The 12,748-nt window shown below is 45.4% G+C and overlaps 1 protein-coding gene across 3 annotated transcripts in view; it reads left to right on the top strand.

Moving 5' to 3' along the window:
* The window catches only part of LOC108251671 (neuronal PAS domain-containing protein 3), a 208,052-nt gene extending 199,180 nt beyond the window's left edge, over positions 1 to 8,872 (top strand). For all 3 annotated transcript variants that reach the window (XM_037977635.1, XM_037977636.1, XM_037977637.1), the window contains 3 exons: positions 2,847 to 2,994; positions 3,232 to 3,347; positions 6,250 to 8,872. In XM_037977635.1, the coding sequence (XP_037833563.1) occupies positions 2,847 to 2,994; positions 3,232 to 3,347; positions 6,250 to 7,862 (1,877 nt within the window). In that variant the 3' untranslated portion in view covers positions 7,863 to 8,872. The remainder of the gene's footprint in view (positions 1 to 2,846; positions 2,995 to 3,231; positions 3,348 to 6,249) is intronic.
* The last annotated feature ends 3,876 nt before the right edge of the window (positions 8,873 to 12,748 follow it).

Below are 12,748 nucleotides of genomic sequence, written 5' to 3'. Positions count from 1 at the left end.
GGCCTCAGAGAGGAACTGGAAAAGGCCTGGAAGGTAAAGACCACAGTGGTGCCTGTGGTCATCGGGGCCCTCGGGGCAGTCACCCCCAAACTGGAGCAGTGGCTACAACAGATCCCAGGAACAACATCAGACATCTCAGTCCAGAAATGTGCAGAACCCTCAAGCTCCCAGGCCTCTGGTAGAGGACCCGAGCTCAGAGGATGAAACGAGACCACCTGCGGAGGGTGAGAAGGGAATTTTATTTATTTATTTATTTATATGTATATAAATGTAATAGGGGTTTAACTGTTCAGGGAATCAGAGGAGGAAACCATCGGTCACACATTTAATTTAACGGTTTCTGTTAACAGAAGCAGAGGAGATTATCTGAACATTATTCAGGTAATAGTTGGTTCAGGATACTTGAAAACTCTCAGCAGATGTTTGAGGAGGGAGACCAGAGCTGCATGTGCACAGGTACAAAAAGGTACATCTGCTTACCTAGAAGGGGGGTTTTTTTTACCTTAGAGGCAAAAAATGGACCAAGTATCACTTTTAGCCTTTAAGGCACTTTTCCTCCGTCTGATGGCTGAAATACAACTTTTTCTGTTTCTCAACAAAATATAACAATAGTTGCTTCTCTGACAAGACTTTTCTTACTTCAAACAACTAAACAGGAAGCTGACTGTAGCAGCTGCTGCTGCATCTTCATTTCCCCTCTTGGTAATTAAATATTCTTAGACATGGCTAATTGAGGATTTATTTTTATTGGCTGAATAACTGATGTAGTTCTTCTTTCAAGGAACAGCTGGAGCAACAAGCTCATGTACCTTTGTAGGTATAAATATCTGTTCCTTGGTGTTTTTACTGTGTACGGCAGACAGTTGTGTCATATAATCAGTCCCAGATTCATTTTACTGAACTTCCTGAGCGTTTCACATTTTATTTATTTAGTATTTTCACATTGTGGAAACGTGATTCTGTTCTGTATTTTTTTTTATTTTGCATCAAGCTCAAGTGAAAAAGACTGAAGCAACACTTATTGTTGTTATTTATTGTTTTTCTGATATTTTCTTAACATCAGAGAAAGTTACGGTTCTAAACACGTTCTGGTTACAGTTCTGACTGTAAAGACAGAACAATAAAAGTTATTTTATAGTGATATTATAGTGATTTTATATTACAGAAACTCCTCCAGCCTACAGAAAGACATTCGTATATTCTTCCTGCTGCAGATGTGAGCTTCTCCTCAACATCTGGTCGGATGAAAGACAAACGTCTCTGACAGCAACGAGAGTTATCAGCTTCAAACAAACATTTATGAAACCTAACATTTGACGGAACCGTGACTGAGCTTCACACCCCTGATATGTTCCTGTGGACCGGCTCTGAGCTGCTGTGTGTGTGTGTGTGTGTGTGTGTGTGTGTGTGTGTGTGTTGCCATTTACTCCGTCGTACAAACAAAGCAAGGTCACATCCAAGGTGACATGATCTCAGCATCTCTACCTTAACATGCAAACAAGTTCTGTCCCCTCCCCCCCCTGAGCAGAGTCAATTACTGCAGCCCTGGGGATGTCGTCTTAAACAATGCTATTAGATTTTAATAGTTTTTAATTACTGGCCTTCTTTTTATATAAATCACCCCCTGCATTCACTCTCTTTCTTCTCTGTCATGGAAAACCTATTTGTGTGCGTAATTAAATTGAGAAGCGGGATATGAATTTAGTGGCCTTGGCTTCTCGTCTCTGACTGTTTCTGTTTGAGCGGCTCCTGATTAATGCCAATACATATTGCTTGAGATAACCATTTAGTGGTTAATTTAGCCAAATTTATTACCAGCGCTCCGTCTCCGGGTGGAGCAGGGGGTGAGGGGGTTGTTCCACCTTTGCAGGGAGGTGTCAGCGGAGACACAGCGCTGCCTGGTGGACGACAGGAGCTACTGCAGCCGTTTCATTCCATTAGTGGAAGAGCTCTAATCAGCTGCTTAGGTTAAAGGAGCAATAAGAGCTGAATTAGAAGTAAAGAACTGAGGGTCTGGTTGAGTTTGGGTAACGTACGGAGGTCTCAAATATAAATTAAATGATCAATCTAAACAATCGTAGCAGCATTATTACTCCTGACGGGTGAAGTGAAGGAATATATTAGACCTCTTGTCCTTGAAGAATGACGTGTTTGAAGCAAACGTTCTGCAGGGTTTAGTCAGGACCAACCAACACTGCTGTAAGGAAGGAAAACCAGTGAACACCTGAGATTCCCTGATTGAGTCAGGGAGGGGAGGTTGGCTCGATGGAAACAAACAAACAACAGCCAGAGAAACAAGAGAAATGATGTTGATTTGGAACCAGAAGCCATTCTTCTGTCCCTCTGGATGAAAAGTAACATCCGTCCATCTTTCCACTGGTCGGTCCGTTCGTCTCGACACAGGTCCCATCCTAATGTCAGGAAGTTTGTCTGTCAGGTGTTTTCAGTTTATTCCTGCTGCTGGGACTCTGACTCTTTTTACATGCAAACATAAAAACAAACATGTTAGGATACAGATGATGTCAGTGTTGAGGATGTTGTTTCTCGTCTGTTGGAGATATACCCAAAATAAATCTCATACACACACACACACACACACGTGGAGGCTGGCAGTGAGTCCTGGTGTGATTAATGATGGCAGCAGCAGAACAGCTCTCAGCCAGATGTCACATGACATCTGATGATGTTCCTCTCTTCATCTCTCTGCTCCTCTCCCTTCATCCAGGTTTTCTCTAAAATGTGTCTCAGTGAAGGAGCTCGACGATGTGTCACTTTGGGAACTGTAGAAAGAGAATAACGTAAATATATGTGGATCAAAGCTGTGTGTCTGTCTCTGTGTCTGTTAGTGATGAATAAAGGTCAGTGTGTGACCAAGTATTACCGGTGGATCCAGAAGAACGGCGGCTACATCTGGATCCAGTCCAGCGCCACCATTGCTGTCAACGCCAAGAACTCCAATGAGAAGAACATCATCTGGGTCAACTACGTCCTCAGGTCAGAGACGCTCTCAGTTTACATCCACCCAAACAAGAAATAAAATACTGATAATCTATTTATGCAACTAAATCCTCTCATTTTAAATTAGGGTTTAGAATTAAGAATAAAACATTTGTTGGCACCGAATCTTTATGGCAATGCTTCATCCTTTGAATTCTTTTTTTTTTTAGAGTTTTCTGCAACAATAAATTAGAAAATATGTGTGTTAATTTGTTTTTCTGCATTTCTTCACAGTAATCCTGAGTATAAAGACACGCCCATCGACATCGTTCAGCTGCCAAACCTGCCGGAGAAAACTCCCGAGTCTTCTGAAAGCTCCGACTCCGAGTCCGAGTCCAAAGAAAACTCGGGTATGTTTCCCGTCAGGGCGGAGCTGAAACAAACTAAAGCTTTCATCAGAATGGTTTTTATATTGAGCAGTAAATTGTTTAAGTGTTCTGAGTAAAACCAGCAGTAAGAAGTGCACCCTAAATAAGAAAAGCCAAAAATATTTTATCAGTTGGCGCCAGCGTGCTGTTTGTGCCAGGCTGGGTGGCCATGACTGCCAACAGCTGCAGGGACTGAAAACTCTCCAGCAGTGAAGCCACATCATGACAAAATGACAAAATACATCATAACACAAATAACACAACCGCTCTGAACCTCACCGACACTACAGACCATCTGAAGTAAAGGAACAACAACCAGACTGAGATGGTTTATGATCCCAGCGTCTGAACGTTTAATAAAGTGAAAAAAAACTCTTTTTTTATGGATAATAAAGAAATATCCAGCCTAGAAGTGAGAAATGCATGGAGCCGTTTTTCTGGATCATTTCTAATATTTGTGATTTTAGGCCAGCAGAAGAAAGTCAGAGTTAAAGGAGGTCTCCTGGTAAAATTTCACACCAAGGTTCTGGAGACTCAATTAATGAGTCCTGGATCTGCCCCAAGACCTCGTCTTAGTGGGACAGGTCTGAAACGTGTCCACTGGAGGACATCAGCTGGCTCGTTCCTGTGCAGAGGAGCAGGGACTCGAGTCTGAGCTTCTCCTGAGGAGAAGGTGAGTCCAGGTCAGTCCAGTCTGCAGGAGAAGCTCGTTTCAGTCGCTTGTATTCATGTTCTTATTCTTTGGACAACTGCCTGTAGGTCATGGCCATAACTGAAGGTGGACCGTTGATCAGCAGGTAAACTGGCTCAGCTGTCTTCACCGTGACAGATTGGTCCAGTGTTCTTATTGCTACGGATGTTGGTCCGATCCTTCTGTCTGTATGCAAACATTAAACCCCTTTCTAGTTAAGGAGCATGGCCTCAGACTGGATGCTGATCTTCAGCCTGGCTGCAAATGGCTCCAGTACCTGATGGAGGCCGACAGGAATCAGATCATCTGCAGAAAGCAGTGATGCAGTCCAAAGTCCAAACCAGAGACCCGTCTCTCCTCGTTTATTTAACACTGACCAGAGAGGAAGTCAGGTCCAGTTGTAGATGGACTGAATGGTAGAAAACCCTGAAGTTCCTCCATGAAGAGGTTGAAGGACACGACTGGAAACCTTCTCCAAGTCAGCAAACACATGAAGGCTGGTTGGATAAACTCCCTCCTGCCCTCAGATATCCCTGCTGAGCTGCACCAGTGTTCCAACAATTATTACAGGTTTTACCTAAACTGTAAAATAACTTACAGGTAAGTTTGCAGAGTTTAGTGTTTGAAAACTTTCATAATTTCCTCAGCATCCTGCAGAAGCAGACATTAACTGGAGCACCTGCCCAGGTGAAAACAAAAAGAAGAAATCTGAAACAAAGAGAAACACTGAGCAACATTTGTAGCTGCAGCCAATGCTGAGTGAGTCCTAGCTTCCACATTCTAACTGAATTAAACCCAAGACAGGACCTCCACCTTGAGAATAATTTGAAGCCCTGCAGCCTGTGCTGGCACGCTGACACTCGGTGCCAGCTGGTATTTTTGCTGGAGGATAGTAATTCTGGCAGTCGGTCGGCTGTAACGGGCTGCCAGCTGCAGCAGGAGGCAGCCAGCGTCCGACAGGCCCAGGGTGCTCGAACCCAACATGTTCTGAAATGAGACAGCTGCCCTTTGACCTTTCTTCAGTTAGGATGCAATCTGTCAGGGGAAGACTGAGTAAAGGTGTCCGTTGTGTTTCTAAAACCTGAGATTACGCAGATTATCTGCTCCTGTTCCACCTTAAACCCGTTTCTGTAGGAATCAGATCACAAACACCTGACATTCACAAAACAACCACGGCCCGTTACCAGAACCAGGACCAGGACCAGGACCAGGCTGGGCGGCCATCTGCCTCGACCAGCTGGAGGTCAAGAGGACAGGAAGGAGACGGAGACAGAGAGACACAGAGACACTGAGACAGAGAGACAGACATTGTTTCTCTGAGAATTAAAACAACGTTAATAGCTCCAATAATAATAATTAATGTGGGTTGAAAAAGTATTCACCCCCCTGACATTCTTCTTCTGTTGTTTCTGTACAGCCATGAAGTTATAAAACAGGTCTGTTTAATTTATTTATGATAACTGCCACTAATATCTGTTATTGTGAAACAAGACGCCCCACCGTCTGGAGCAGTTCCAACATCAGGTCCTCTCAGGTCCTCTCAGGTCCGTCTTCATGTCCAAACCAGAGGTTCTCAGTTGGACGGAGGTCTGGACTTTGACTGGAGAACCTTTAACTGGTTCTCCATAAAGCAGAGGAGTGTTTCTCAGCAGGAAGAGGTGGTAGGTTTGCCTCAGACGTGATGGTCTTCATGTGTGGTCTCATCTGACCACAGCAGCTTCTAGTCTCCTGTGGACAGATCCTCCATGTCTCAGCTCCATCAGGATGTGTCTCTGACTGATTTCCTCCCTACCTGCTCTGTGGGTTTTATTGGACCTCCTGGCAGGTTTGCTGAGGAGCTCTGTTTGTTCTTCAGGGTTCTGGGAGGTTTTCTTTTAGAATCCAACCCTGATCTGTTCTTCTCCACAACTTTCTCTGGCCTGTATGTGGAGTTCCTTGGTCTTCATGATGTCTCTTGCATGGTGGTAGCTCTTACTGCTTACAGGTGCAGATTCCTGAGATCATCTGACACTCAGATTGCTCAGAGGTGGGTCTGGAACTAATTATGGGATGTCTGAATGTGATGGTTGGAGCTTAAAGGCAACAAAGGGATTAAAGACACATGAATGCATCAGCTGCACTTTTTACCTATATTTTTGTAAAGTTTTTACTCATGTCTTATTGTTTAACCAACTGAAGTTTTTCTTTTGACAGACAATGAAAAGTCTGAGGGAAAGTCTGGTCAGCAAGCGGAGCACGGCGAGGAGTCAGACAGCAAACGGCAGCAGCAGCCCGGGCAGTCCCATTGCTCCTCTGAACAGGAAATGAAGCGTCACGAAGAAGGAGACAGCTCAAGTAACCCAGAGAGCCAGGACAGCGACGACAGTCTGGAGCCTTCAGATGGAGAGCAGGAGCAGGAGGTCACCAGAGGAGGAGGAGGAGGAGGAGGAGGCAGGTTGGGGAGACTAGCAGGTCTGGGAGGACTGGAGGGTCTGGGTACCATCAGCGGACTGGGTAGTTTGGGAGGCCTTCATATTAAGGTCGAGCACTACGGAGAAGGTGAGGAACTACAACTGCACAACTCACAAACCTCCTCGGAGGAGGAAGAGGAAGACGAGGAGGATGAGGATGAGGAGGATGAGGAAGAAGGTGGAGGAGTCCAGGACTGTGACGGTGCTAACGCTGGCAGCAAGCTCCAAAAGAGGCGGAAGAGGAGGAAAGTCCAAAAGTGGGACGGCTTGCGAAGCAGGAGGCTCCGTCTGTCCACAGCTCCACCCAGCCCTTCAGCAGCAGACGATGCCACGCCGCCGGTCGACCCCTCAGAGGCCACACCCATCCCCTCCACCCATCTTCTAACCTCCTCTGGGTCCCCGAGCAGCACAGGTGCAACGTCCTCGGTTCTCAAGATCAAGACGGAGATGGCGGAACCGATCAACTTCGACAACAACAGCAGCATCTGGAACTACCCCCCCAACAGGGAGATCTCCAGAAACGAGTCCCCGTACAGCATGACCTCCAAACTGCCAGCTTCCGGGGGGCACGAGACGTTCCCGTCCCCGCAGGGGGGGTCTCTACATGTAGTCATCCCTGACTCTGTCCTCACCCCTCCTGGAACTGAGGGGGGAGCAGGAGGGGTGAGGAAGCCTCCTTACAATGGAAGCTCGGCGCCATCTTCCTCTTCCAGCACCACAAGTTTAGCTCCTCCTTCCAACACCTCCTCCGCCGACCCGCTGTCTCCCCCTCTGTCCGCCTCCCCCCGGGACAAGCAGCAAGGCACTCCCACCACCTCGTCGTCATCTTCTTCCACTTCCTCCTCCTCCTCCTCAACCAGCTCTTCCTCCTCACTGCTGTATTCTGGTGATCTTGAAGCGCTCCAGCGCTTGCAAGCGGGTAACGTGGTTCTGCCACTGGTTCACCGGGTCACTGGGACTCTGGCTCCCAGCAGCACGACAGCTCCACGGGTCTACACGACCGGGACCATCAGGTACGCGCCGGCAGACGTCACTCTGGCCATGGCACAAGGGAACCTCCTCCCTAACGCCGCCATGAACTTCGTGGACAGCTCGGGCTTCGGTCTGGACCCGAAGACACCCATGGAGATGCTGTACCATCACGTCCACAGGCTCAACATGACTGCCGCAGCAGCTGCCGGTCCGTTTGTCGGATCCACGGCACCGGCGGGGGGTAACGGCGCCTTAGGGGGCCAGATGCCGGCAGCCACCAACGTTTTCACCACAGCTGAGGGGCTTTTCTCAACGCTGCCGTTCCCGGTGTACAGCAACGGGATCCACACGACGCAGACAGCTCTGGAGAGGAAGGAGGATTAATGCAAAACCTTCAAGACCGCATTACTGTGCTATCCGGAACCAACAACTGTGTCAGAGTCTACAAGTCGAAAGACGACTCAATAGTAAAACCTAGTGAAAGAGAATTTATGTAGACTTTTCTCAGCACGGACAGGAACGGATGGAAGACGTACTGTAGCACTTTGATGGAGCCTGAAACATCCCCGACCCGTCCCCAGCCTTTCTCTGAATCATCTCTTTGCTTCCATTTCTTCTCATCAACGACTGGTTTTTCTTGAACAACAACAACTAAAAAAGCAACTCTTCTTTTTCTTTTTGCCTACAGAGAATTCATGTTGCCTAAGGATTCCACGGAGGCTGAAGGGGATGGTTTTTCTTATTTGACTTGTTTCTGTTGTAGATTCAGGACTTGGTGCCTCTCCGCCGTGATGTGAGCAAAGCTTGAACTGAACGTTTTTAAGAGGAGAGGAGCTTTTATGTCTGAAAAGGGTCTCAGAGATCAGCTTTTGAAGGAAGAGTAATTAATGCTTTTTTCTTTTATTTCCTCCTTTTTATATAAAAAAAATATTCTAGCTCAGATTTAACTTTCAAATCAAGCATTAAAAAAGCAATTTCAGCCGGGTAACGACCTGTGAACAATTGAATGTTAATAAAAGTTTCCTCTTATCGAGGAGTTTACCTACAGGTCTCGCACCAAACATGACGTCCTCTGCATCTCATCTCCGTCCCTCCGTCTGTCCATCCCTCTGCGGTCCAAGGCTCTTTGGTTCTGATCCGATCCAAAGTCTGAACTCAGATTCTGTTGGCCTTAAATGTTAGTTCTCTGTAGGTTTTAATGATAATGTTGTCTAAACTTGGATTAATGATGGCTGCCGGCTCACTTTAACTCCTGCAGCTCTACGTCTGAAAGGACGTTCTGTCCAATTCTCCAAGGCTGTCTCTGAGAGACAATTTAACAAGATCTTTAACTAAAATCAGCTAAACAGTAGCTAAAAGTGGAAAACAGTAGCTGAAAGCTAAAATGAGCAAAACTGTAGCAAAAGCAAAGCGTAGCAAAAAGGACAGCTGAAAGCTAAAATTAGGATTAAAACTATTCAGCCTCACTTCCTTTGGATCGGGTCGGCCCCAACTCGGCTGCGTGCCTGACCTTTGACCTCTGACCTTCTCTCTGTCGATCCTCAGATTGTGGTGCTAGCGAGCGTCCAGTAGCCCTGCTTCAGCTGGCTGATGTGGGTGCTGTAAACCGACCCCCCCAGCTTGTTGACAGACTGATTGTTCTTCTGTCGGAGGAGGAAAGTTTGTTTTTTTTAACTTCCTGTTTGTTTGTTTCTTCTGATCTTCAGGAAAAGCCGAAGGCAGCAGCGTCTCCTCCATCTTTAATGTCCGCTGCTGCAGCTCCTTTAACTCTTTTCTAAATTCTCAGTGAGACTGAGGCTAACGAGCTAGCGTTGCTAACTTGAAAAGTGAATGTTGTTTTCGTTCCCTCCTCTTCCTCCTCCTCTTCTTCCTGAACCAGAATCACCTCCTCAAGATTTCCTCAACGATCCGCTCTCTTCCATCTGCTCATCACCAGAACCTGTGATTTAAAAAACAACACATATCAACAAGGAGATTGTAACAAAGACATGCATTTTCAATCAATCCGACAAACAATCAAATGACTACAACAAGAAAAGTCTGACTTTTTTTGATAAAGAAAAAAGAATCCTCATTCCTTTAAAACGTTTCGTCTCTGTCGTTGCCCTCGGTGTGTTTTTTCCTCCCCAGCCTCTGTTGCCGGAACAAAAAAAAAAAAAAAATTAACGATTTTAGTGTTTTAAAAGCACTGTGATTCTTGTTCATTTATTTTTGTTTCCTCTCCTTTTCTTTGGTAAAAAGATCTAAAAAAAGAAAAAAGACAGAGTAATAATTCAGATTGTATTAAACTGTCACGGCGTCCATGTTTCTAAAGTTGACAGCCATCATGTCATCCTTATTACTCCGTGTAATTAAGCCGTAAACTCGTGTTACCGATGTGTTTAGTGTCACTGGCTGTCAGAGTCTTTCATGGCGACTTCTCTCTGTGTGTGTTGACTATATGCAGTATATACTGAGCTACTGTAGCTGTTTTTGTCCTTTGTCTTCTCTGTGCTCTATCTCTAGTGTGGCGAAGGAGAGGAGGCAAGGTCTCCTCCTCCTCCTCCTTTCCCTCTATCTGCAGTCTTAGTGAAACCAGTGGAGGTTGTGGAGTTTCGTGTTCGGTGGCCTTTGTAAAGAAAAAAAAAAAAGGAAACAAGAAAAATTTGTAAAGTCCACCTTTTTTTGCTGCTTTCTTTCTTATGTCTGTAAATCTGCATTTTTCTGTTCTTCTCTCTTTCACTCCGCTGTTGCTTTTTGCTGTCGTGTAGTCTTCTTCAAACCTCTTTAACTCTTTTCTCTCAGAGATGAAAAGATTATTTAACTAGCTCAAAAAGTTTATGGAGCCATGTTTTGCCTGCAAGGAACTCTGGGACTCCAGGTTTCCGGCTTTTCCACGCGAATAAATCCAGCTGAACGCAGATGTTTCCTTCCTCTGTGTGAGAAGACAGAACCAGACGTTAGATCACATTAAACCCTTCAGGATTCTGTTATTTCTGGTTGGTAAATGAGAGATTTTATCAAGTTTCCCTCCCTGTTCTCAGGATTTGGTTGTCTTTAAACCGTCTGACTCGGGTCAGATGTTCTGGTTTCCTTCTTGGTTTCAGCTCCGTCCTTAAATCTTCTGTCCCTCTGCTGAGGACATTGTCCATCTGAAGACCCATTTGTCTCCAAGCTTTATCCTCCTGATGTCCTGCCTCCTCCTTTTTCCTCCAAACGTAACGATGGTCAATCTGGTCAAACAGTTTTAGTGTCCTCAGAGGACGGGACATGTCTCCAAACATGAAGCTCTTTGTCCCTGTGAGACATGTCCTCTTGGTCTCTGAGGGTTGGTCCAGGACTGGTTTCTCTGAGCAGCTTCAGAACACCAGAACCCGTTCATCTGGAGAACGTAGAACCCGTACGTTCTCCTGCTGTTTCCCATGATGCCACAGGAAGAACCCAATTAACTGAAACGTTGTCAACTAACCAATCAGAAGCTTCCAAAGCCATGACATCATCACCTGGGCTTTCCTGAATAGTTATCAGAGCTCTCTTCATTCAGAACCCGGTTTGGGTTCCATCTGCTCACACTGGAGGGAAACACCTAAAGATCACGAGCAAAGCACTTTCCCAGAGTTCCTTGGGGTTTCTTGTGTGCATTGGGTGTATTTCAATGGTTCCCACCAAACTTGTTGACTTCCTGCGCAAATTTCTCTCATGGGACAAACGAAGCTAAACACGTGGTTCAAGAGAGAGAGCGAGAAAATCACCAGAATCTTTCAGAATTTAAAAACAGTTTTAACAATTTCTAAAGAAATTTAAAGAAGAAAAAAATATTTCTCACTATAAATCTATTTTTCTAGGTGTTTTGGAAAACTGAACTGCATGTTTAGTAACTTTGTCTGTGTTTTATTGATCCCTCGTCCATTTTTTGGTCCAACGGTTTTTTTGTTTTTTTGTTTTGTTTTTTTACAGTCTGTCGAATCTAAATGGGGGGGGGAGCCTCTAACCCGCCCCGACATCAGGAAAAACGATCTGTAGCGTCTGTGCTTTCTGTGAAAAGTCCTCGTCTTGTTACTGACACTAAAGGTTTAAAAAAGTAGAAAATAAAAACCTCCCAACTCGAATGTGATTTGGGGAGGGGGGGAGGGGGGGTCGGCTGATTGGTGGGTCGTTTCCGGCTGAATGTTAGATTTTAGGAGCATTTTCTTTCAGCGCTCCTCAGGATTTTAGCCTTTTCTACCTGGCTGGATTCAACAAACGACGCGTTAGCTGAAGGAAAGGGGCACAAAGCGGTGGGGGTGGGGGGTTGGGGGGGTAATGAAGACGAAACCAGGAAATACACCCACATGTAACTAAAAGCAAACAGCCGGTCGAAGCTGTTTCTGTGTTTTCTGTGTTTTATGTCAAAAATGAAAACTTTGCTGGTGATTTTCAAAGCCCTGAATCCCAGCTGCTGTCAAATATGTAGTGTTTTAAGAATTACAAATATTGAAAAATCACTTCATTTATCTGTGAAGAAACTGTGTCTGTGTTTTTAACTATTTCTTGTACAATTCAACAGATTCTTTTATGAGGAACTTGGTGCCAAGTAGCTGAAATACGGGAGAGAGGGAATCTCTTATCAGTGTTAACAGTGTTAAAAAATTCTAAATACGAACAAATTAAAATATTAAAAAAGAGAAAACTATGGTACATTTCTGTTCTTTGTGTTTGACTTTGTTTCCCTTGGTGAAGGGTCAAACCTCACGACTAACTGATGCTAACTGAGTGCCTGGCTTAGCTTTAGGTCTTTAGTTTCCAGGGGACATCTTTGTTTGACTTCATTCTCACAAATAACGCTGCAAATCAAAACTGTACATACGTCATTTTTAAAGCTATGTTTTTATAAGTTTACTCTCGGTTCTCATCACAGGACGTGTCACGACATGCTTGTCTTTTTATAACCCACTTTTGGCCATCTTGCAGGTGCCATATTCATAATAAACAGTTCTCTCAAATCTGTTGCCAGATTGGATCATTTCTTCTGTTGGACACATTCAGTCCTCCTGTCCCCCGACGAAACATTAGACCCCCATCACAGGGGACCACGTCCCCGGGACGAGGACGGGGACAGGCTCAGGCTCAGAGCTCTTCAGAGGAGCGTTAAGATCACAGCAGGGGATGGGTTGATGTGAGGTCCCAGCATGGTGGAGGTGTATCCATAATGTGGGGCCTGCGGGCACCATCTGGTTCTGTCTGAGAACTTGAAGCAGGACTGGTCTCGCTGGCCTCGTGGTGGTCCTGATGAGGTCAAAAAACCAGCCCAG

Source organism: Kryptolebias marmoratus, linkage group LG10, assembly GCF_001649575.2.
Source record: "Kryptolebias marmoratus isolate JLee-2015 linkage group LG10, ASM164957v2, whole genome shotgun sequence".
Lineage (NCBI taxonomy): Eukaryota > Metazoa > Chordata > Actinopteri > Cyprinodontiformes > Rivulidae > Kryptolebias > Kryptolebias marmoratus.
Note: the sequence above shows the minus strand (reverse complement) of the source record. Positions and strands in the feature narration are given on the sequence as shown.